Raw genomic sequence first — 24,902 nt, 5'->3', positions numbered from 1 at the left:
ATGTCCGCGACCCCCGAACCGGACGTCAAGGTCATGCTCACGCGCCTCTTTCGGAACACGTTCCATTTTTGACCGACTTCAAAAATGGAGGTTCTCAATTTGACTGTATTTCGTCTTGAGTTACTTAAGAACTATTGACTGGATGAACAGATTTCAATGCTTCTTTAAATTGAAAACTAGTAAAATATGATCTAATTCTCACAATTTCAAGGTTGGATTATTTGTACGGAACCCTACTGTCGCGACTCCCACTCGCTCTTGACAGATCTTAACGTCAACGTGATAGCTCCTTTTCGGCGTTCCATTTTCAAAATTCAAATTGATTTCAAACTATATGCAAGCTGTCAGACATCAAGCAACAGACTTTAATGTACCGAAGATATAAAAATTTCAGGGATGATTTTTTAAATGCAGAATAGCCAAAACCATTTCAAACACCTAATAGCAATGCAATAACATAAAACATAAACTAAAATTTAATGTTTTTGCGTTAATAAAGGTACAGTTTAAAACGGGACTGATTTTTTTTATATCGATTCATTTTTAAATAAGAACTTGTTCTAATTTTAAGTATTTCTCTGATACCGAAAGAAGAGATTAAGTCATAAATTGTGTTTTAGTGTTTTCTTTATTGTTTTTTTATTGATTTCATGTCTAAACTACATAGTATAAAACAAAGTCATTTCCCGCTATCTGTCTGGCCCTATATGTATATGCTTAAATCTTTAAAACTACGCACCGCATTTTGATATTGAGAGTGGTTTTTTGGAACTTTTAGCAGAGAATACGATTATCATAAGTTTTAGACAAAGCGAAAGTAGCAATAGTAGTAGTTGTAGTAGTAGTAGTAGTTGGTAGTAGGCACGGACGGAAAGTCAGTCTCTAAATAAAATAAATTTAACCCATCATTTTTGACGCTATAATATCCGACTAACATACACTACATAAAAACATACATAAAACATACGAACATTTAGATTAACATCAATCATTTGTATTCTACACAGAGCAGACACAACACTGCACATTTCTTCGCGACTTTCACCTTTATCGAGAAAGTACGGGGCGAGATTAATGTTAATTTCATTGGTCTGTGCATTTAGTGATTTTCGATTTAGTGATAATTAATTGCTTATTATGTGAATTAAAAAGGAGATATATCCTACTAGCTTTCCGCCCGCGGCTTTGCCCACGTTTTCAAAAAAAACCCGTTCCCGTAGGATTTCCGCGATAAAACCTGTCCTATGTCCTTTCTCGGGTATCAAAATATCTCTATACCAAATTTCATGCAAATTGGTTCAGTAGTTAAGGCGTGATTGAGTAACAGACAGACAGACAGAGTTACTTTCGCATTTATAATATTAATATGGATAATATTAATATGGATGTTTAATGAAAAATTGTAATGCTATACAACTGAAAATTAAAATCGTATGCCTTTATCAAAGTTTCTTCCATTTCAAAGAAGACGATTATGGGTGTGATTTATTACATTATTTACATTATTGATTATAGCAATTTATTATCTCTGACTCAGTTATAATGCCAAAAATATCCTAGTAAATACAAACGTAATAATAATAGCAACAAAATATTTGCAACAAAATATTAGAAAAAAAAGACGGGTTGCACTCCGGGAGTGCCGGCAGTAGTGAAAACTTGATTATTAACGTTCAGCATGTTTGATATTTTGGAATGGTATCCGTCTTACGCATGGAATATAAGGGCTAAAAAAAATCCGTCTTACGCTTTTTCGATCAGGCCACGTGTCCTGACGCGAGTTTAAGATTTTATACCCAACGCTGCTAAAGAAATTTTCACTTCAAAAACTTTGTTTGCAAAAAGGATATTATAATTTTTTATCAGAATCAAGGTTTAAATTTATTATCTGTGCCCAATATCTTCGCGATAAGCGCTGACGTCATCCACAAGGTAGATAAGGAATTCTGTTTTCTTACACCGAAAAATCTAACAATAAAAAAAGTGTTTTTCTAATACCAATGGAAGAGAAACAGCAACGAAAAATGTTGCAAAAGTGGGGAAAAAATATCCTTTTGAGTTCATGCGAATTTGGATGGATTTGCTAGTGAATATAGGTATACTAATGAGCTGAATATTTTGTTTGTTTGCAAACATTCACTGTTAAAAATTCCATTTATCAAGGAAGACTATAGCCTATACATTATCACCACGCTAATACCAACAGGAGCGGAACAATGCGGGTAAAACCGCGGGGGACAGCTAGTATTGTACCTAAAATTTTGTAAATCTCTGGTAATCAACTGGACAATAACTTCAGTAGATTCAATATTGACACACAATTTAATGGTATGTACTCGTGAGTGTATGTACCTGAGTACATGTTAATCATTCTTATTTACCCGTCTGAGTAATAAGTTCCTTGAACTTTTCTAAAGTGTAAATAAACGAATAACGTCATTTATAATTTATTCCTATCATAAAATCCATCTAATAGGATTTAAAATAATAATAACTAGTTAAAAAAAACTAAGAAAACCGAACTAAAAAATAGAAAATTTGTCATCATGTTTGTAGTATTGTCATCGGTCCTCAATAAATCTACAAAGTTTGAACGAAATCTGGCCGTTTAAAGTGGGTCAAAATCGCGCCCAAAGAAGTCGGTTACAAACATACAGGTGAAGCTAATATAAATCGTGTAACAAAAAAAATGGTCCAGAGACTGCTACTTTTGAAGAATGTGAAGAAGAAGTTTCACTTCTGAAGTGAAACTTTTTTGGCAAGATTCAAAAATACCAAAATCGTCGCGTAACTCCATGACGTATTACCATGACTCTACCTTCAAATTTAACTCTCAACGCTCCTAAAGAAGTTGCACTTCAAAAACCGCATAACATAGATACATTTGGGTAGCCCGAAGAGTTCTCTACCTCTGGGCCACCACTACACAGTCTTTCCCAGGACACCATGTATATCATTGATTTCATTATAATATGTTTATTTCATCGCGATACGTGCAGTGGAACGCGGGTGAGTGTCACTAGTGTTTAGATTTCAAACCATAGCCTAGTACCAGATCACGCACGTGCATGTGCAACGGTGAAAGATTTTTTGAAATTATAAATCTACTAGGTTTCCGCCCGCGGCTTCGCCCGCGCAGTCAAAGAAAAACCCGCATAGTACCCGTTCCCGTGGGATTTCCGGGATTGCGTCATTTTCCCGGCCTATGTCCTTTCTCGGGTATCAAAGTATCTCCATACCAAATTTCATGAAAATTGGTTCAGTAGTTAAGGCGTGATTGAGTAACAGACAGACAGACAGAGTTACTTTCGCATTTATAATATTAGTATGGATAGTATGGATGGTAATTCCTACAAAAATTCACTTAATTCCAAAAAGAAAAGAAACACACAAAATCGCACATTCCAGACTATATTATAATCTATCTCTGTACGAAATTTCATACAGCTCAGATCAGGTGTTTTCACGTGAAAGAGAAACAAACATACCTCTTTAAAAGTTTCGCGTTTTCTGATTAATAAAATAGGATTTGTACGATATAATATTATTAGCAGTATATACATAAGTACGACTTTACAAATACATCATGCCAATCATTTAATGAGTAATGTGACGTCGCACAGCCTTTTTTCTCCAGGACCTTATCGGCAATGATGTCATCGATGTACGTGATCATATTATGAATATTTAAAATTACTTAAGTGTTTATCATACAATGCTTTTGTCTTACTAGCTTCGGATATTTATTATATGTAGATTATTAACTATTGTCTAGCTAGTTATATTTAAACAGATTTTATAAAGAGAATATTCATTAAAAAATTACTTAACAGGAAAAAAAATATTTCACCGGAAGTATGCTACATTATTTAGGAAATTATATATTTTTTAAATTAAATAAATAGTAATAGGAGCGTGTGTGCCAAGCACACGTGTCTAAAGTGTAACTTCTAAGATTCAAATATACCAAAATCGTCGCCTTTCTCCATCAGACGTGATCGTATTGCTATTGCCATGACGTGATCTTGAAATTTTACTCTCAACGCGCCTAAAGAAGTTTCACTTCAAAAACCTTTAACATTAGTGCATACCTAGGTTTGTTATGTACCTTAAAGGATCCGTCTACCTTCAGAAAAATGTATCTTATCTATACTTAATATAATAAAGCTGAAGAGTTTTCTTGTTTGATCGCGCTAGTCCCAGGAACTACTGGGCCGATTTGAATTCGGTATTAGATAGCCCCTTTATCGAGGAAGGCTATAGCCTGTATATCAACACGCTAAGACCAACAGGAGCGGATCAATGCGGGTTAAACCGCGGGGCACAGCTAGTATTAAATAATGATAAATAATAAAATAACTCCGTTCAATGGTTAGATCGTGAAAGCGTAACATACAGCCAGTAACTTTCATAAACTTATGGAATTTATATTAAAATAGTCTGGTGAGGAATTTCATAATTACCTCGTAAATACAAATAACGTAAATACAATAATAGTTTGTTTTTAATATATTCAAGAAATATAAAAATATATTACCTACAATTCACTATCACTACATAGTATAAAACAAAGTCGCTTTCTCTGTCCCTATGTCCCTTTGTATGCTTAAATCTTTAAAATTACGCAATGGATATTGATGCTGTTTTTCTTACAGAGAGTGATTCTCGAGGAAGGTTTTAGTATTTAATTTATTTATTAGGTTTTGGACAAAGCGAGCGAAGCCGCGGTTGAAAAGCTAGTAGGAAATATATAGGAAAATACAAAGCAAATGGAATGTAATTTATATTTCTAATATCTATAAATTATCTTTATTATTCATCCTAAAATGAAAATCCATAAAAAAAGATACCATAATCATCGCCTTACTCCATGACGAGACGGTATTGCCATGACGCGACCTTTAAATTTTACTCTCAAGTCTCAACTCACAACTTTACTCTCAACGCAAGAATTTTCATTTCAAAAAACAAAAGGCTATAACTTGAGAAATAACTTGAGTCATTCCTCCCTATAACTTAGAAGTAACTTCAAAAATATCTAAATGGTAAGTAACTAAGCATGATCCACATCGGAATTTTAAGCCGGTGACAAACTTAATTACCCCATAGATATGGTAATATGATAATTTAAGTGGTTTAGTCGTTACTGGCGTACGACAAGCATATTGACAAAAAATCTGGAATTTCCTTAGCCGTTTTAGGGTTGACCAAAAATAAACATATTAAGTTATATTTCATGTTATGTTATTATCGTATAAGGATTAGGATTTTAGAATCCTGTTACTAACTATAAAGAAATTCAAAGGTTTTAGATGGTTATATATTTTGTTACTCTGAAACGATTGCACAGTTTTGGATGTTATTCTCAACACGATAACTAGATTCAAACTCATTTTTTAGATCAATCAAGTAAAAAATATTTTTGCAACTGTTCCAGGTACAACCGAAACATACATCTAGTTAATCTATAAATAATATACCGACTTCCCTAATCTCATCATCATTCTTTCCCATATTATCTCAAAAAACATCAAATTTTGTTGAATAATGTATAGAAAACTAGATTTCCGCCCGCGGCTTCGCCCGCGTTTTCAAAGGAAAACCCGCATAGTTCCCGTTCCCGTGGGATTTTCGGGATAAAACCTATCCTATGTGTTATTCTGATGTATAAGCTATATTGTGGTAAAGTTTCATTCAAATCCATTCAGTAGTTTTTACGTGAAAGAGTAACAAACATCCATACAAACTTTCGCCTTTATAATATTAGTAGGATAACTTAATAGATGATGTATAGAAAATAACTTAATAGATGACGCGTCTATTTCCCAGAAAACAATCCTTAATATAATATACTCGTCGGCGAAATAAAAACGTATTTCATATATAAATATTTACTCAAGGCTTCTGTTAAACAGTGACGTTAGCACACACTCACTAATTAGGACGAACCTAATAAACCTGTACTGCTACTTGTCTATATGTATCAAGATTTATATTGATTAGTATCTATATATATAGGTCTACAAAACAAGTTAACTGAGTATTAGCATTAGTTCTATAATTGTGCTAATAGGTACCAAAAAGAAATATAGAAAAGCATCAAAAAATATTGTTTGCAATTTGCAACGCCTCTATACGAAACCCTACAAAACAATAGTCTGTAAAAACAGAGACAACCATCAAGAAACAACAGAGGCATCCCGCCTGCAAAAAACACCCAAACAGCTTCTCAATTCAAAATCCGCACAAATTCACACTGGCCACTGCGAGCCGCTTCGCAAAATCGTTTGGAATTCTCCACTACACGTAAAACTGGCCACTGATAAAAAAAATAAAAAAAATCCAAATTTGGAACTTTTCACAACACATGCACAGATCACCTTATCCACACGCACCCACTGATACTAACACTAATGTAACGTAACGCGACGTGCTCGCTCCGAGCGTCGACAGCAGACTGGCGGTTATGCCATAAATGGCCCGTTTCCGTCATCGCGAAGAATGTTGAAGATCCGCGGGCGACGCGTAAAATTGCTAATTGCCGGCTAGATTTGTTCGTGCGGCTTCGTTTGTTCATTTCAGTGAGGCTTTGTGAATTTTCATTGACTTGTGTAGCTTTTTGAAAACCGTATTTTTATTATGCGCCCTGCCTTAGGTACTTCCATGTCAGTATTTTTAGACCCTTAAAAATTTGGCATATCAGTCCAGCCACAGTCGAATTTTAGCGAAACAAATTAAAAATACGATTGAAATATTATTATAAGCTGAAATGTTTCTACTTAATTGGCTCAAATATTACTCTGTAGTAATCTTAGTTATGAATCTTATATGAAGGTCAAAATACCTAGCGAATATTTCTTTAAATAATTGAGACCTTTTAGGTTCTTTCTTTTAATGAGTGGAGTGTTTATGGCATTGCAGTGTTTTAATTGTTTGTTACTATTGTACTAAAAACCTGTATTTTAAAACTGAAACATTAATAGAAAGATCTTTACCGAGAAACGTAAGCCAATTTAATTTTCTATTAGGAGACAACTCAGACTAAACCACGACATCCGGCTAGTATATAATAAGGACGTTAAAAAAGTATATATTATAATGTACATATGTACCTATGTACACCGCGCACAAAGTTTTTTATGCCATTAATGCTATGCGAAATAACAATGGTATCGATTGACACAAGTACGCGATGGTTGTACCAAATATATGTGCCGAAAAAGAAAATCGTTCAAAAGTAATCCAACATTATTAAAAGCTTATTTTGTTCCTACAGAAGTCATGTGAAGGTTAAGCCCATAAAATTCACAGTAAACAAGTCACAATAAAAGTAAGTGCATATTTTGACCAATCATATGATGTAAATTTTGAACAGTTAATTTGAATTTTGTGTCCGCTTGCCGAGGTTAGCACCGACTTTGGAAGATATTCGAGAAGTATAGTTGAAAATAATAAAGAGCGGTTGTGCCGACCGCACGTGTCAGAAGTGTAAATTCTTAGGCAAGATTTAAAAATACTAAAATCGTCACCCCACTCTATGACGTGACGGTATTGCCATGACGCGACCTTGAAATTTTACACTCAACGCGTCTAAAGAAAGTTTCATTTTAAAAAGTTATTTTTAAAAAGTTAAACATTGTTTCTTTTATTTCAACAAATACATAAATGAAAATGAAAAATTCTCTTCCTAAGTTCTCTTCAAATATAGTATAGTTTCAGCGCAATCATATAAAAACCCAATATCCTACAGAACCACACTAATACAATACGGAACCCGCTACAAATTTTCAGTATACGGTGATTAGTTAACACTTATTAGTCAGAGATAATTCATGTTATTTATGGAATATGACCGTCATTTATCTCTTGCATAGAGACTTTTTTATTATATTATTTTTCTATACAAGGACGTACATAAACAAACGTTGTTAGATATAGATATATGTACCTTCATATTTATAAGATACATTCATAGTTTTACCTATGGTTTGTTTTTTATTGGCTTCTTGTTACAGTAGTATCAGGGTCCTGGGTTCGATTCCCGGTGAAGATATATTTATTATGTAGGTATATTTAATCTATACTAATATTATAAAGCTGAAGAGTTAGTTTGTTTGTTTGAACTTTGAACGCGCTAATCTCAGGAACTACTCGGTCCGATTTGAAAAATTCTTTCGGTGTTAGATAGCCCATTTATCGAGGAAGTCTATAAGGCTATATATCATTACGCTAAGATCAACAGGAGCTTAGCCACGCGGGTGAAACCGCGAAGCGCAGCTAGTATAATAACTATATGCTTAATACATATATTATGAACAAGCAGTGGGTCACTTCATAGGAATTTAAGACTATTTCCTCCACGTGTCACAATAATGTAATAAGGAAATACTACAATAAGGATACTACATATTATATTGATGTTTTCGTAGTAGATTTAATACAGATTTAGTGATTTTTTATAGCGATACGTTTAGAGGAATATGGGTCGTCAATCGTCACAAGAAAATGGTCGAATTTAAAGTCATTGGGAGATTTGAACACATGATCATATTTATTTTTGTACCGTTTATAACATAAAATAAATAGATAAATAATTACGTTCCGACTCGGCCTTAATAAAAACTTAGCTTAACAGAATAAGTTGCTTGATACTGGTATGTGATATTCATAAGTTTCTCGATACTGGTAAAATAATTTTTACAATCTCACAAATTAACCATTGCCTACAAACTTACAAAAACACCCATAATTTTTCTACCAAAGTACAGATAACGCATCTTCCCTCTCCAATAAGTCAACCAATCAGCTGCAAACAAGACGAGTTTTCGTTTGTCCATACGTACGTCTGAAATAGTGATTTCTGTAAACATGAGGTTACCATCTGCGACACGTGCTCACCACCCGCTGGGGGCGCGGTCCTGTAAGGGCACACTATACACGAAATACTAAATATTCATTCAATGATTTTTGTTATGTTTAAAATAAAAGTAAAATTGTAAAGCACCACAAATTCAAATGTTATCATTTTTTCCCGGGTTGCCTGGGAGAGATTGCTTATAAGCGATAAGACTGCCCTCTGTACAGATTTTATTGTAATTAGTGTTCAATAAATAATTTTTCGTTACGTCATTCGAAATAGTTCTCCATAAAAAATAGGAGCTTGCTAATATTATAAAGTTGAAAGAGTTTTCTTTGTTGGTTGAACGCGCTAATCTCAGCAACTACTGGGTCGAATTAACAAAACGTTGTGTATGATGGATAGACCATTTTTCGAAAAAGGTTTTAGAGTACAGAGGAATGAGACAGGTATACTGAATACATCACAAATCGTGTATAGCACGCCCGCTCAGTAGCTAACGAACTTCGAAGCCGTAAAATAATTACTTTTTTTATAAACAAGCGGCATGTCGGCAGTCGGCACAGGGTACTACATATAAGATATTTACGAATATGGAGGAAACTCAATTTTATTTGCAGTTTTTTTTTTACAAAATAGCGGATAAATTATGGCATAACATTTAATTCGATTCTTTAGATCAGCGTTTCCCAAACTGGGGTCCCCGAGCATATCCCGGGGGTCCAGACAAATCAAGACAATTACGAAAGCCTTAGTGACCAGACTATTCTGACGACCGGACTTTGTATTTTTCAGTTTTAACATGGAATAATATGTCATGTGATGGGTGGCTAAGCTATTTCATACAAAAACACTGCATTAATCAATTTTTAAAATAATATATATTCACTTAAGCGAATAAGTTTTTTTGGGGGTCCGCGGGTCATGGTAAAGTGGAGATAGGGGTCCGCCTTTGGAAAAGGTTGGGAAAGGCTGAAGTCGTTTTAACTAGATATATTAGGAGCCTGGGTCAATATGTGTATGTAATTTATAATTGTGTAAAAAGTAATAACCTATTAAACAATTTATTCAATGCAAAAAAGTTCTTTCTTTCAATATTAAAAGATTTAGAAAACTTAGAAATTATCTGTAGCAAATTCATCAAGGTGAAAAATGATGAGTAGTTAATCTTAATAATTATAATTTATTTCTACTTAATTTTGTTTAAGAGATGACAGAGAATCAAATCAAAAACGAAACAGCAGTTTTATGACTCAGGAGGGTGAACCAGCGGATGCGTCACTTGAGCGTCACCATCCACAATTAAGAAACGGATGTAAGTATGTTTTAAATAGAATTTACAAAATGAGATGCGATTTTAGGAAAGGATTAGGCGAAATACTATCAGTAACAAATACAAATCTAATGCTTTTTCACTACGTCTACATAGTATAAAACAAAGTGGCTTTTTCTGTCCCTATGTCCAGACTCCAGCTATGTCCATATTATGTCCCTATGTATATTTAAAACTTTAAAAATACGCAATAGATTTTGATGCGGTTTTTAGGGTTCCGTACCTCAAAAGGAAAAAACGGAACCCTTATAGGATCACTTTGTTGTCCGTCTGTCCGTCCGTCCGTCCGTCCGTCCGTCCGTCCGTCCGTCTGTCAAGACCCTTTTTCTCAGGAACGCGTGGAGGTATGAAGCTGAAATTTATATCAATTACTCAGGTCTACTGTCCCTTGAAGCTGTGAAAAAATCAAACTTCTAAGCCAACGCAATCAAAAGATACAGCCGTTTATGCCGCAAATTTTCGACACTTGCAAGGGAATCAAAACCTACAGGTTGCTTCCCGTGAACTCAGAATCTTGAAATTTGGTACGAAGCAACGTCTTATAGCATAGATAAAGGAAAAATTACGAAAACCATAAATTTTTAGTTACATCACATAATATATATATTTTTTTAATAATTTTAAACTTACTACACATTTCCTCATAAACGCGTAGAGGTATTAAATTGAAATTCATACCAAATACTCAGGTCTATAATACCTTTAAGCTGTAACAAAATCAAACTTCTATGTCAACGCAATCAAAAGAAACAGCAATGTACGGAACCCTCGGTGCGCGAGTCCGACTCGCACTTGGCCGGTTTTTTTTTTAAATGATTCAAGTGGAAGGTTTTGGTATATAATTTTAGACAAAGCGGGCGAAGCAGCGGGCGTAAAGCTAGTTTATTTATAAAATCACAAGGTTTTAAATGTGTAATTCCAACAACTTATAAAATCTATTGAATGTCCGTCTGTGGTAATCTCCAAAATAGAGCTAGAAAAACAACCAATAACAACAGTTACAATTATATTTTTGTACCAACTAAGTTATATTTATTTCATTACATTTTAAACTACCTATTTATAAAGTACTAGCGGTCTGCCCCGGCTTCGCCCGTGGTATATGTTTACGTTTTCTCTACATAAAAACCATCCTCGTACTTCAAGGAATATAATAAAAAAAGAATTATCGAAATCGGTTCAGCCGTTCTCGAGTTAGCGCTTACCAACACATTTTGCGATTCATTTTTATATATAAGAAGATAAACATTGCCACACATTGTTGCAGTCATTTATGAGTCATTATAACATATTGAAAAAAATAATTAAAATCCCACATGCAATTATTTACTAAATAATAACAAAACACTCGTGATTTCCTTATCGGCATTCCGTTAATAGGAAATACAAAAGGTGACTAAAGTGACCTTAAAATATGTTATGAGATAATGTCGGCAAGAATGCAATGTGTTTTTAGATTTAGGTTTTGTTATTATCTTACTGTTATTAAATTCATGCTAATAATATTTATGGGAAATTTCGTCTGTATGTTTGTCTGGCAAGACTAAACAGCAGCTCTAAATAGAATTTCGAATCAAAGACCTAGAATCCAACACTTTACACAGGCTAATGTTTTTTTTTCGTGTCTGTGGTGAAAACATAGCATAGTTTTTCATATGAATTAATGACCTACCTTCGATAAATGATAGATAACTACGTCTTTATTTGGGCACATCAAGTTTCGATTAAATTTATCAAAAAGTTGTGGTGTTTATGCTCATCTTTACTAATATAATAAAGCTGAAGAGTTTGTTTGTTTGAACGCGCTAATCTAAGGAACTACAGGTCCGATTTGAAAAATTATTTCGGTATTAGATAGCCCATGTATCGAGGAAAGCTATAGAGTATAGACTATACATATATCATTACGCTAAGACCAACAGGAGCGGAGCCACGCGGCAAACCGCGAAGCGCAGCTAGTTCAAAATAAAGATAGACAGCCGGACAACGACTTCTTAAAATTGTGTAGTTTTAGGATCACTATTGATTTTAGGGTGCCCATATAAACACAATAATATAAACAACTATACAACAAAATTAAATTGGTAATAATTAAGCTCTTCCGCCCTTTATTAAGTGCTAATCATTTCATTTCTGCTGGTAGAGGAGTCAGGACCCTTTAAACAAGACCCATACACACTTATCTATACAAATATTATAAAGAGGAAAGGTTTGATTTTTTGTTTGTTTGTTTGTTTGTACGAATTGAATAGGCTCCGAAACTACTTGGCGGATTTGAAAAATTCTTTCACTGTTGGAAAGCTACATCATTTCTGAGTGACATAGGCTAGGTTTTATCCCGGAAATCCCACGGGAACGGGAACTATGCGGGTTTTTTTTGAAAACGCGGGCGAAGCCGCAGGCGGAAAGCTAGTTCCGTTATAAAAACGACTCATTCAACCAAACAACCGAAAATTATAATATACTAGCTTTCCGCCTGCGGCTTCACCCGCGTTTTCAAAGAAAAACCCGCATGGTCCCCGTTCCCGTGGGATTTCCGGGATGAAACCTATCCTATGTGTTAATCCAAGTTACCCTCTATATGTGTGCTTAATTTCATTGTAATCGGTTCAGTAGCATTTGCGTGAAAGAGTAACAAACACACACATACACATCCATCCTCATTCCTCACATACTTTCGCATTTATAATATTAGTAGGATTAGTAGGTCTTGGGAATGGACACCAGATGTCTTGAAATCATGTTTCATTACTTATTCGGGACCTAACTCTGATCTACGATACGTGAATTCCATATTAATCAGATGGATATTAGATAGACTATTTGAGAAGTCTTCTTGTCTGGATGTTAAAAGGAATATTTTTGGCCCCTATTGCAATATTTTTCATTGCTGCTCCACTTCTATATGGTAAAAACATAATGTTCTATATGTTGAAACATGTGGTATGCCTTCCTCGATAGATTACATATACACAAAAAAACAAATTTCCAGTTCTAAGCATTCGTTCTTCAGACAAGCGCTTTAGCTTTAAATACTAGGTATATGTACTTATATGCCTTCCAAATCATTATCCTACATTTCATCCGTAGGCATTTTATAGGAAGGTCTAGAAACAAATCAAAGATATCCTATTCTAGACTACCCAACCTACCACACTACCAAACCTTGAACTATCATACTCTACCTTCAATACCGTCTACTATCATCATCAGCCCATATACGTTCCCACTGCTGGGACACGGGCCTCCTATGAGCGTACAGGCCATAATCCACCGCTGGCCAAGTGCGTGTTGGCGGATGACCACCGTACAATTCGTCAATCGCCAATAACAGCTTGCGTAAGCGCACGCGTTTGTGACCCAATAACTCGGTGCGAGAGAGAGGTACGAGAGCGGGACGGACAGGTGGACCCTCAGAGGAATAAGGTGGACCGGCCGGTTCAAGTTCATTGTGATTTGTCGTTTTGGTGCGCTTTTGGTAACGTTAAAGGTGTAACTCATTGATCGCAAGTTAAATCGGAAGTTACAAGACTTGATAGAATCGCTGATAACATATTTGATATTTAAAGTCAAACTTTTATTACATCGTCTCAAACTGATTGGTCTGTGTAGCGCATGTCGCGTGTATCGAGGCTGCCGAGTAGGTATACCTACTCGGCAGCCGACCGTCACGCGACATGCGCTACACAAAGCAGTGTTCGGAACCGTTCGAACAGTTTCACTTTTACCGTGGTTTCATAAAACCACAAAACATTTTTTTTTTACTTTTGACGTATATTTTAATATGCATATTTTGTCATTTTAACTGACCCATGATTTAAACAAAACCAGAAGATGTGTTACTATTCGGTAGACCTTAGGATGCCCGATCCTGCAGGGTATACCCTGTAACTTAATTCTATACCCTGCAGGTATAGAATTAAGTTTACCGCGTCAGTTGCCTATATATAACCTTCCTTATGACCATTTACAAATTAAAGTTATCTTGTTTATCTATATTAGCGTCCCTACAAGACACACACAAATACTTTTATAGCTCAGGTGATAAGGGTGTCGTGGTAGAACAATGCTGAATTATCCTATAGATAGACTTTCGTTGGCAGGACCTTTATGGTGACCAGTTCTTAAACAAACAAGGGTGCGTTGTCCAAACTGTACAAACATGCTTGAACGACACAAACACACTTGTAAATTACAAAACTCGTATCGTTTATCAGTTTATCAGCTATCTTTATCATGCACAGCTCATGCGAACGGAATAGCATTGTGTAATACGGTGATAAGTGGTAAAATCTATTCAATTATAACATTATTAGTCGGTTTCACAATTTCTAGATATGTTCTGTTTAGCTTCAGTTAAAAGGACTACCTTACGTGCTTACTAATGTTATAAATACAAAAGTCGGGTTAGTTTTCTTTCACGTCGCAGCGAAGGGATTTTTAAGGATTTTTTGAACGATTTTTATATTTAAATTAAGTTAGGAAAGATTAAGTTTAGTTAAGTTTTATAGATGAAAGCATTATGTAATGCTACTTTTTACAGTTTGTAAAACGTCTCACGTGTGAATTTCCTTTAAAAACGCGGGGGAAGTCGTGGGGAACAGCTTGTAATGTACGGAAAATCAAACGTCGAAATGTGTTAAATAGATATGGATACCACGCAAGTGAAACCACATGCTGCAGCTAGTTGTTAATTAAAAAAACAGGTCCTCGGTACCAGACCTTGTATGTTAGACGAAAATATGGTAATCCCTACCGAAGCGAATCCATAAAACCCGTTTAAATTTAAGCCGGACTCAAATACGAGGTGGCTAATGAAACCATATTTTGTATCTTACTATAGCTTTCCGTACGCGGCTTCGCCCGCTTTGTCTCAAACCTAATAAATAACATACTTAAACCCTCCTCCAGAATCAATCTATCTATTAAAAAACCACATCAAAATCCATAGAGAAAGCGACTTCGTTTGATACTATGTAGTGATCTACCATTACCGTCAATTTCATCAAAAATTCATCCAAATAGATACATCGTTTTAAGAGTGAATGAGTCGCAAACATCAAAAATTCTGGCACACATATAGGACCACAATATAAATCAGTTCGTCTCTTTCACTTTCATGCAACTTATCATAAGGAAGGAAGAGACAAACTGGCAATTACTCTAAACTTGGATTAAATCATATTAATCTACAATGTAACAGGCTCGATGATCTCACTTTTAACGGTCAGCTTTCAAGGTTATAGTTTTTACGCTCGTTCAATTTATATTCATATAGTATTTATGTTTTAACGACTATTGTAAAAACAATAACGTATAATATGGACATGTATAAAAAAAGTACCGCGAATTCTTTATGAAATATGTACCACGGGCGAAGCCGGGGCGGACCTCTAGTAATAATATAAAGCTGAAGAGTTTGTTCTAACGCGCCAATCTCAAGAACTACAGGACCGATATCCAAAATCCTTCCACTTTCCTGTACGTGATTACTGAATGCAGAATACCACAGGGTATATACTACTAGCGCAGCCGGGGTTGACTGCTAGTTATTTATATACAGAAAACACGTTATAGTGTACCTATTCTAAAAGTAATTTTCGAGAAATTTTCACCGATCAATTACCTCCGATCTCACGGTATGTTTGCGATGCAAGTGTGCACAGCGCTATCGCGATCCCAAGGCCGTTGATAATGTTACAACAATACGCTCGTCTTTTGACGCTTTCCATTCTTTACGTGTTTAATCTATGCATTAATCAATTATATCATAAGTAGAAAGGTGTAGATAGATTTAAGATTATCAACACAATATGATCTTCAAAAACGGCACACTCAAGCACGCAGGAGTAGACGTCAAAGTAAGATGGCATGATTCAACAATAACACGATCAAGAAGTAAATTGTGGCTACTAAGTAGACGTAGAAGTAGCCATATTTAGACGTGCCACTCCCGAAGCGCATCTACATCTCTTTCCTTATATGTAATATCATGGGCATTAATACATTAAAAAAATCGGCGAAATGCATAACGAAAGAATGCATAAAAAATGTAGGTGTAGCGTAACTTTCTAAAGCGGCACAATCAGACCAAATTGGAATATCTACTCATTTTATTTTCAGTACATTTGTATTAAAATAAAAATACTTAACTGAGGTGAATAATTTTGAGAGTTTCCTTTTTCGTAAGATTTATCATCCTCTCAACGGTATTGAACAATCTGCAGCTTAGTAAGATTAAGGCACGGTCAGTGACGTAATAGGTATACGGTATGTAGCAGAATAGCCTCCGTTCTTATGGACGAATTAAATAAAATATATGGTTAAGACGTGTGTCAGAAGTGAAACTTCTTTGGCAAGATTCAAAGATACCAAAATCGTCTCCTTAAATCTCATGTCATAGAGTAAGTAAGTTCTAAGTTAGTTTCACTTCAAAAACTATTAGTTACACAGGCTTTAATAGTTAAGATGAAATAATAAATAATAAATTATTGTACACTAGTAGTCCGCCCCGGCTTCGCCCGTGGTACTTATTTCGCAATAAAAGGTAGCCTATGTCCTTCCTCGGGTATCAAAATATCTCCATACCAAATTTCATGCAAATTGGTTCAGTAGTTTAGGCGTGATTGAGTAACAGACAGACAGACAGAGTTACTTTCGCATTTATAATATTAGTATGGATATTGTCACCGATGCTTGATAACTGTACAAAGTTTGAATTAAATCTGTTTGTTTAAAGTGGGTGATAAGCTAAAGGAGTCGGTTACATACAAGGATACGTGGACAAATAAGTGTGGTAAAATAGTAAGAAACTATCCTATTCGTAACACTTACACAATATATTCAAAATTATTAGGACAAAATCCTAATCTTTTTACACGCTTTATATTAGCTTCACCTGTATGTTTGTATGTTTGTAGCCGACTTCTTTGGGCGCGATTTTGACCCACTTTAAACGGCCAGATTTCATTCAAACTTTGTAGATTTATTGAGGACCGATGACAATACACTAATTTGATAAAATTTTCTATTTTTTAGTTCGGTTTTCTATAAAAAGCGTGTTTTTTAGTTTTTTTTAACTATTATTATTATATAAATATAACAAAGCAGATTAGCTTGTGTGAACACACTAATACTGATCTATGGGTATTACCAGACGGATTTGTAAAATTATTTTTCTATTTGGTAATCCAATTTCTTCAATCGTATTCTGTGTAAGTATAAAATGAATCCTTATTTATTTTCTTCTTGAAAACTACATTATAAAGATACTAAGAAGATTCATATACAATAGCAAATGAGTAAATAAATACGTGTGACACTAGAGGACTGCCGCGGTAAAGCTATTGCATAGCATCGCATCACTGTGCCGGTTGGAGTGGGGGGTGTCAGGTTTTTTCGTTACGGAATTTTTACATTCGGTCGCCGCGCTCAAAGTCTGAGATAAAAGCTATGCAATAGCTTAAAAATCATTCAAATCAAGCCATTCTCAAGTAAGTAATAACTTTCTTCTCTACATATAAAGAAAAAACGCAATGAGCCGCCAGAACACTTGATGCTGTAATGATAATAATTGATAACCCAATTTGATGAGTCACGTAATATTTGACCCTTAATGTGATGTAGTTATGATGTAATGCATCCATAAATTGAATTTTTATTGGCGCGTAATTCAATGGTAGCCATGTGTTATTGTTATAACGAAGTTGTTTCTATTACAATAAAAAATAATATAATGTTACCCTTTTTAAGCTTTGCGGCACACAATGTCAAAGGAAAGACAATATTCAAAATAATTATTCCGTAAATTTTATTTTAGTGCACTTTAAAAAAAAAACCGGCCAAGTGCAAGTCCGGAATCACTGTTACTAGTAACAAAATTGGGTCTTGTCAGCCTCTTAATAGAAGCTTTGAGGGTTGTTATTTGTTAACATTTGTATCCTAATAAATGATATAGTTTCCTACAAAATATATTTTAAAAACCATTATGAAGTAAGCAATGGTTACTATGTACTACGTAATAGAGAGGACATTCACTCATTATACTCAATGGAAATAAGCAGTAAGATTTTATTCAGAAAATTTTGTCATCATCAGCATTGAGTCCATATTTTTTCCTACTATATGTACACATGCCATGCATAAGCAAAAATAATATAAAACAGTATAATATAATTGGCAAAGCATCAAAAACAAGCAATAACTTGAAATCTACATTCTTTAACCAAACTTTACCTCCATAAAAAATAACTGTATGCAATTTTTTGCCTACTTCTTAGAACTGAATTAAAATTATGTTTATAAAGTAAAAAACCATAACAATCAAAGTCAACGACCCGCGGGTGAATTGAGGTCAATTGCGTTTCAAGCACTATTTAATTACATCGATAATTATATATATTAATAATAAATCATCTTTAATCCAATACTGATGTCTTGGAAAACTTTTAAATACAATTTTAAAATCATTAAGATAAATCAAATGAGTTTATTAAAAATAATGTTAACTTCATAAAGTTGATGATTAGTTCATATACTTAATCTTTTCACCTACAAATATAATAAATCTACGGTCCGCCCCGGCTTCACCTGGGGTACATGTTTACGTTTTCTCAATAATAACCTTATTAGTACTTCAAGGAATATTATAAAAAAAAAAATGTGTGCGTGTACTAGTGTACACACGTAAGAAGTGAAACTTCTTTATGACCTTATTTTTCAAAAAATAATTTACTATATGCAACTTTACAGAAATACGTCGAATGATGCGAGGTAGGGATAAGAAAAAGATGGCGCATAACAAAAAAAATGTTACACTAAATTTTTTTCCAACCCCGATAAAGAAGTTTCACTTCAAAAGAATTAATGAAAATGGTTCTACTGTTCCCGATTTATGCGCTTACCAACACATTTTATCAATGAAGTATACTAATACATCATATTTGATAGTTTAAATGCGAAAGTAACTCTGTCTGTCTGTTACGCTTTCCCGCTTAAACCTCCCAACCCATTTAGATGAAATTTGGCACAGACAATCTTTGAACGCTGAGAAAGAACATTGTCTACCTTTTATTACGAAAAAGCGGGCAGAAGCTAGTTATATAATAAACTAGCGGTCCGCCCCGGCTTCGCCCGTGGTACATGTTTACATTTTCTCTACATAAGAACCATCCTCGTACTTCAAAGAATATAATAAAAAAAGAATTAACGAAATCGGTTCAGCCGTTCTCAACTTATGCGCCAACACATTTTGGGATTCATTTTTATATTATAGATTATTAAAATTCTAGTATTCTACAACCACTATCCAAATAGTTCAAGTTGCTAGCATATAATACATGATATAACAATTTAAAAACATACAGAACATAATTTTATTTTATTATTTCAATACTACTGAGAATATGTAATGACAAATTAAGATGAATTGGTCTTACTTGACTAGATAGGCATCCAAGGTATGCAGCTGTTCTTAGAATACCTTAACTGACCTAGATTTAAATAATTATAATATAAATACCTACATTAATTCACTATGGAATTTTTAAAGTCTGAATATAAGACACATTTCCGTCATTATAAGATTAAAAATAAAGTTCTTACGTATATAAAATATACGTTTATATATATGTTATCTTTTAATTATTTTTTAATTCATTTTCGAGGTCACAATAAGTATTTAATCGTAAAATCGCAATCGATTTAAAAAAGTAATAATTATTATATTTAACGCTGCAATATTAATCATTTAAATAAATTATAAGTGTTAAAATGTAATTCAATCCGTGTTATCGTTCTGACCAGCAGGCTTACTCTTCAACCTTATTTCAATTCCAATCTAAGACCAATCCGATCCCAATGTTAATTTTGCAGTCACGTGATTTCGTACTCTTGAAAACAATCTGACAACATTGGATTAAAATTGGGATTGCCCCGCGATTACTTGTTACACGTGAAGTTAGCTATGAGACGGGCCGCAATAGTGTCGTCTAACTCTTTACGATTAATCGGTAATAGGACTTTTAAATGCTTTATCCTTTAAAAAACAAGGCTAATAAATATTTCTGAATAAAATAAATATTTAATTTTATTCTTTTTAACATATTCCATCTATTTGAGCGATAGAAAATGGTCAAAATCATAAAATCACGTTTGACGTTGGCTGTATGCGGGAGGATCGTTGCCGCCTTTTCTGAAACCCGACGCAGAGGCGCTCCAATTTCAAATATTCCAAACATAATCAAGTGGTTGAGAAGAGTGGACTTATTTTAGTTGCGAGAGTTAGATATTTATAATTTTGAATTCATATTTAATTAGTTACTCAACTATTAAGAGAAATTTACATAAGGGGTAAGTAAAAAAATATACTAGCTATATTATAAGTAAGTAATGTTTTATTATGATTTTACATATCTAAATAATGAGAACCAACTATTTTTGTTTTGTCGCTGTATATAATTACTATCCTAGGTTACTTTATAAAGATGTAGCTTTTGATGATATTGACTTATTAAAACGATGAAGAAATTTTTGATTTTACGTATTTTGTAGATAATTATACACAATTATATTTGTTATTATTTACGTTTGTAAATAAATGTGTGTTTACACATACAAACCTTTATTATACTAGTGTAGTTAAATTAATTTATTAAATATGAATAAAATACAATATTTATATTTTGTTGCGAATTATAAAAGTTTTTAAATTTCAGTAAATATGTCCAATCGGCCAAGTTATGCTCAGTTAGAAGGTTTGGTGGAGTTTCTCGAAGAAAACCCGGGCATAGCTAGAGGAGTGCTTCGGACAGCGCACGGTAAATTGGAAACAAAGAGAAAATGGGAAACGTTAGCGAATACATTGAATTCTCTTGGAGGAGCAATTAAAAATGGACAAGGCTGGGCTAAGGTAATACTTGTTACATTTATTTACTTATTAAAATTATATATTAAAATTCAAACATGAAAGCAAGTCTCATAGTCGAGCCTCAGATATTTTGAACAATTTATATAAACTGCATTTAAATCATTAATAATAAGATAAAAATTCATTTGTTTTCAGTATTGGGCTGAGAAGAAATGTGCTTTAAAAAAACATTGTGCAGATCTTTCGGCTTCAATGACACGTACTGGGGGAGGGACAGACAACCTAGCAGTGTTGTCTGCCCTAGACAATAGATTAGTGGCAGTAATGGGGGGACAGGAATTTGCGACGCGTGATACAATATTGACAGTCGACCCATTTCCTCAATCGGTAATATATTTAAATAAACATACAATTTTGTAATAGAAATTTACATTACATTACATTTAGAATTATTCTCAATATTTAATAAATTTTATAATATTCTTTTCATTGTTTCAGTCTGCACCAGTAGTGGAAAATATTTTAATACCTGCAGAAAGTGCGGAAATGGATAGTTCCACAATTATAACGACACACAATGAGGCAGTACAAGAATTACCCACGAGTAAATATTTGTACAAAATTTGTTTAGGAATTTTAATTTATTTTAAATATGCTCCATAAACCCATTAGTCACTCAACCACAATTGGGATTTTTTGTTACAGCTCGAACATGTAACACTTCACTATTTTATTTTATTGACTTTTTTCTAAACATAAACAATTTGTGACATGATGTTTCAAGTGCTGATTTTACATTTTTTATGATTATATTTCAGTACCTGCGCCTGCGACGCCACTTCAAAGTGCCATTCCACAGCGACCCCGCCGACGCCGCTCCTCGATACAGAGAACGGTGGATATTGATATGCAGCAGATGGCGGATATCGAAGCGCGGCGGGTTGAAGCAGAATTAATTACAGCGCAAGCATTAACCAAATTGTCAGAGAGCGTTAGCAATATTGGAAATGCTTTGTTGTCAATTGCTAATGCAATTTCAGAAGTTGCAAGAAAAATGCCCAGTCAATAACTTTTCAAGATTATATTATTATGTACTTAGATATGTGTTGAAATTATTTTTTTATTATTCTTTTTTTATTTGTTAGGTAATGTATCATTCTATTTTAATTGTTAATTTGTGTTATATGTATTAGTAGAAAGTATAGAAATAAACACTATGATTAAATAAAAAAAGTTTATTCATTTCATTCATCATCACATGTCAAAACTTAGATTAACAACTTAATAGATTAATCATTTAAAAATAAGTTGAGTAGGTAACTTATAACTACCAAAGCTGAAAAAATACAATTTTTAAATATAGGTGTCATCATGTACTCCCTCTGTGCATATCCAGAATCACCTGAAATGTAAATTTTATTTATCAAATTAGATTCAAAAATACAAAAATTCTACTATAAACTTATTTAAATAATTTACTTGCCTAGTAAATACACATTTTCTCCATTATTATTTAAAGTAATTAAATGTTGTTTAACGGGGTGCTGATTCCACACGAAACTATCATGCGATGCTCCTCCAAATGAAGCATATACTAACAAGATTCTTTAATCTGCATCACAAATCTAAAAATACATATTATATTTAAAACATGGACTTATAACAAATTGATTATTAAGTGAATTATTACTTACAATCATAACATTTCTTGAATGAAAATGTTTGCGATTAAAAAACCTTTCTTCATTATCTTTAGGTCTTATCATGGCTACATGAGTGCCATCAATACATCCAATAATACAGGGAATGTTAAATTTTTCATAAGATCTAGAAAATAAGTGCAACTTAATGAAACAATGCTTTATAGAAAACACAAAAAAAAACAGTTTTATAATCCAAGATAAAAGGTAGATAAAAATTAGGTAGGTATTTGTCTTTTGCATTACCTTCGTTTTATAGCATCTCTTTCCGGACGATTTTGAGGAAACTTAATCCATTTTTTTTGAATAACTGCATTGTTAAGAGCTGCGTCACATCCCTTATACTGCGACTAACAGATTGTTGTGACATGAGAGTACCATACGTGCCTCCAACTAATTTTTGGTAACTCCCAGTCGCATAAACAGACAATGCTACTAAAACCTGCAAAAATTATACAAGTCTAAAGCTTTTCATATATGTATTACACTATAATATATCATCAACCAAAGTCAATTATTAAAGACAATATACGTACCTTATATTTTGGTGCTATATCACTTCTTCTTTTATCAGTTGGCATAAAAGGTTTAATTTCTTCATAAATTTCCCCAAATAAAACCTTACTTACTCTATAATTCGCTCTAAATTCTTCATCATTCATGGTAAACGCTTTATCCGTATATCGCATCATACGACGCTCATCTCGTCGTTATTTTAATTGTTTTTTATGGGAATTACTCATAATACTATAAATAACTGCTAACCGTGCCATATTATACACCAATAACTTATTAAAATCAATTAAAAAAGTAAAACAATTCCTAAAAAGTTACACTTTTGTTATTGGAAAAATCACAATTGACAAGCAATCCGAACGCAATATCAACTCAATAGACCGCTGTCAAATAAACTCAAGAGTAGCATTTAGCGCACGGCATAGCCCGATCCCAATCCCACTTAGTTCTCATAAGAAATACGCAATTTGAAACCAATGTGGCGCTAGCGTCGATCTCAAGAGTACGAAATGTTAAAATTCCGATGTATCGACATTGGAATTAAACTCGAGAGTAAGCCTGCAGTTCTGACATATTGCGTCGAATTCCTTCGAAGCCTACTTTCATCTTAAATGTAGGTAAATTATCCGCACTTTCGAGTTCAATAAAAGTTCTTTAAAACTTTTAAAACTAAATAAAACTTGACAAAACTTACCTAAACTAGGGCAAAGATTTTCTTTTTGGTGTTTTCTTATATCAATCACATCCAAATCTTGTCCAATTCACTTATAAAATACGATTATCTCACTTAAATATTTTGACGCGATAAATATTTATTTTACAAACAAACTTATAAGAAACTAAAATAACACGTTAAATATAGATTAAATAAATATTACTTTACAAACTTAAGACACGAAAATCACTTGATAAAAAGTTTTACTAGTCCGCGTTACGAAATAAGTCGGCGTTTTTTGTAGAAAACATAAAAACTTGTCGAATACCTGTGCAGTGACAGGTCCCACAGGGCTGTCGCGTCACATACAGATTATAAAAGTTGAACTGACACATACCCCGTTTTCCAATTACAGCACTAGAGCGCATTAAGCGGCATAATGCTTAACGTTGAATGTTCCAACTACAGCAACGCTTCGCACAATCGAGCACTAGAAAAAGTAATGCGCGTGAATTGATGCGTGCAATCAATTTATCGTTAGTAATTATTAATTGTTGGAAAAAAATTTAAAGCTTTCGTTTCATTGTAGTTTTTTCGAAATAATCAAAGTTAATTCAAATTGTGTTAAAAAAATAAATATAAGTATGGATGAAGGTACAAACATTGAAAAAAATGTTAATGAAAAAATCAAAATCCAAATTACTTAAAATAATCGTAAATATTTTTCAACCAATTATTATGTATACCACTTTATTTACACAATAATGAGGTTATTGCTAACTCTATGAATATTTTTTTTTTCAACACTGAACTTAGCGCAACCTGCTGGTGCGTTTCACGTTCCAATTCCAAGCATCTACAGACGCTCCGATTTGGTTGGTGCCAACCAAATCGGAACCGACAAGGCAACCATTCCAACATTGCTACAGATTGTCCGACGGTTGGCCTTCCAGCTGTCAGTTGACCATAGAGTA

The 24,902-nt window shown here is 33.7% G+C and overlaps 2 protein-coding genes and 1 long non-coding RNA gene across 3 annotated transcripts in view; 2 read left to right on the top strand and 1 right to left on the bottom strand.

The window, feature by feature from the left end:
* The window catches only part of Lrrk (Leucine-rich repeat kinase), a 147,950-nt gene that overhangs the window by 14,744 nt on the left and 108,304 nt on the right, over positions 1 to 24,902 (bottom strand). The gene's annotated exons all lie outside the window — the stretch shown is intronic.
* Positions 1 to 24,902, top strand: part of LOC149475799 (uncharacterized) — a 102,396-nt gene that overhangs the window by 54,693 nt on the left and 22,801 nt on the right. The gene's annotated exons all lie outside the window — the stretch shown is intronic.
* LOC149475802 (uncharacterized) lies at positions 20,344 to 22,232 on the top strand. The gene is made up of 5 exons (XM_089712950.1): positions 20,344 to 20,540; positions 20,906 to 21,099; positions 21,253 to 21,444; positions 21,556 to 21,661; positions 21,876 to 22,232. The coding sequence occupies exons 2-5, from the start codon at positions 20,911 to 20,913 to the stop codon at positions 22,124 to 22,126; spliced, it is 738 nt and encodes a 245-aa protein (XP_089569076.1). The 5' UTR covers positions 20,344 to 20,540; positions 20,906 to 20,910; the 3' UTR covers positions 22,127 to 22,232.

The sequence above is a fragment of the Colias philodice genome, chromosome 29 (assembly GCF_061535455.1).
Source record: "Colias philodice isolate Cphi_HAF_F1 chromosome 29, ilColPhil1 Martin Lab GWU primary, whole genome shotgun sequence".
Classification (NCBI taxonomy): Eukaryota; Metazoa; Arthropoda; class Insecta; order Lepidoptera; family Pieridae; genus Colias; species Colias philodice.
The sequence above is the reverse complement of the archived record's forward strand: the minus strand, read 5'-3'. Positions and strand labels throughout refer to the sequence as shown.

Excerpts from the sequence above, each read along its gene's own strand:
- LOC149475802 (XM_089712950.1), top strand. The coding sequence starts at position 20,911 with ATGTCCAATCGGCCAAGTTATGCTCAGTTAGAAGGTTTGGTGGAGTTT. Across the intron at positions 21,100-21,252 it reads ATGGACAAGGCTGGGCTAAG|TATTGGGCTGAGAAGAAATG; the intron begins GTAATACTTGTT and ends ATTTGTTTTCAG. Across the intron at positions 21,445-21,555 it reads TCGACCCATTTCCTCAATCG|TCTGCACCAGTAGTGGAAAA; the intron begins GTAATATATTTA and ends TCATTGTTTCAG.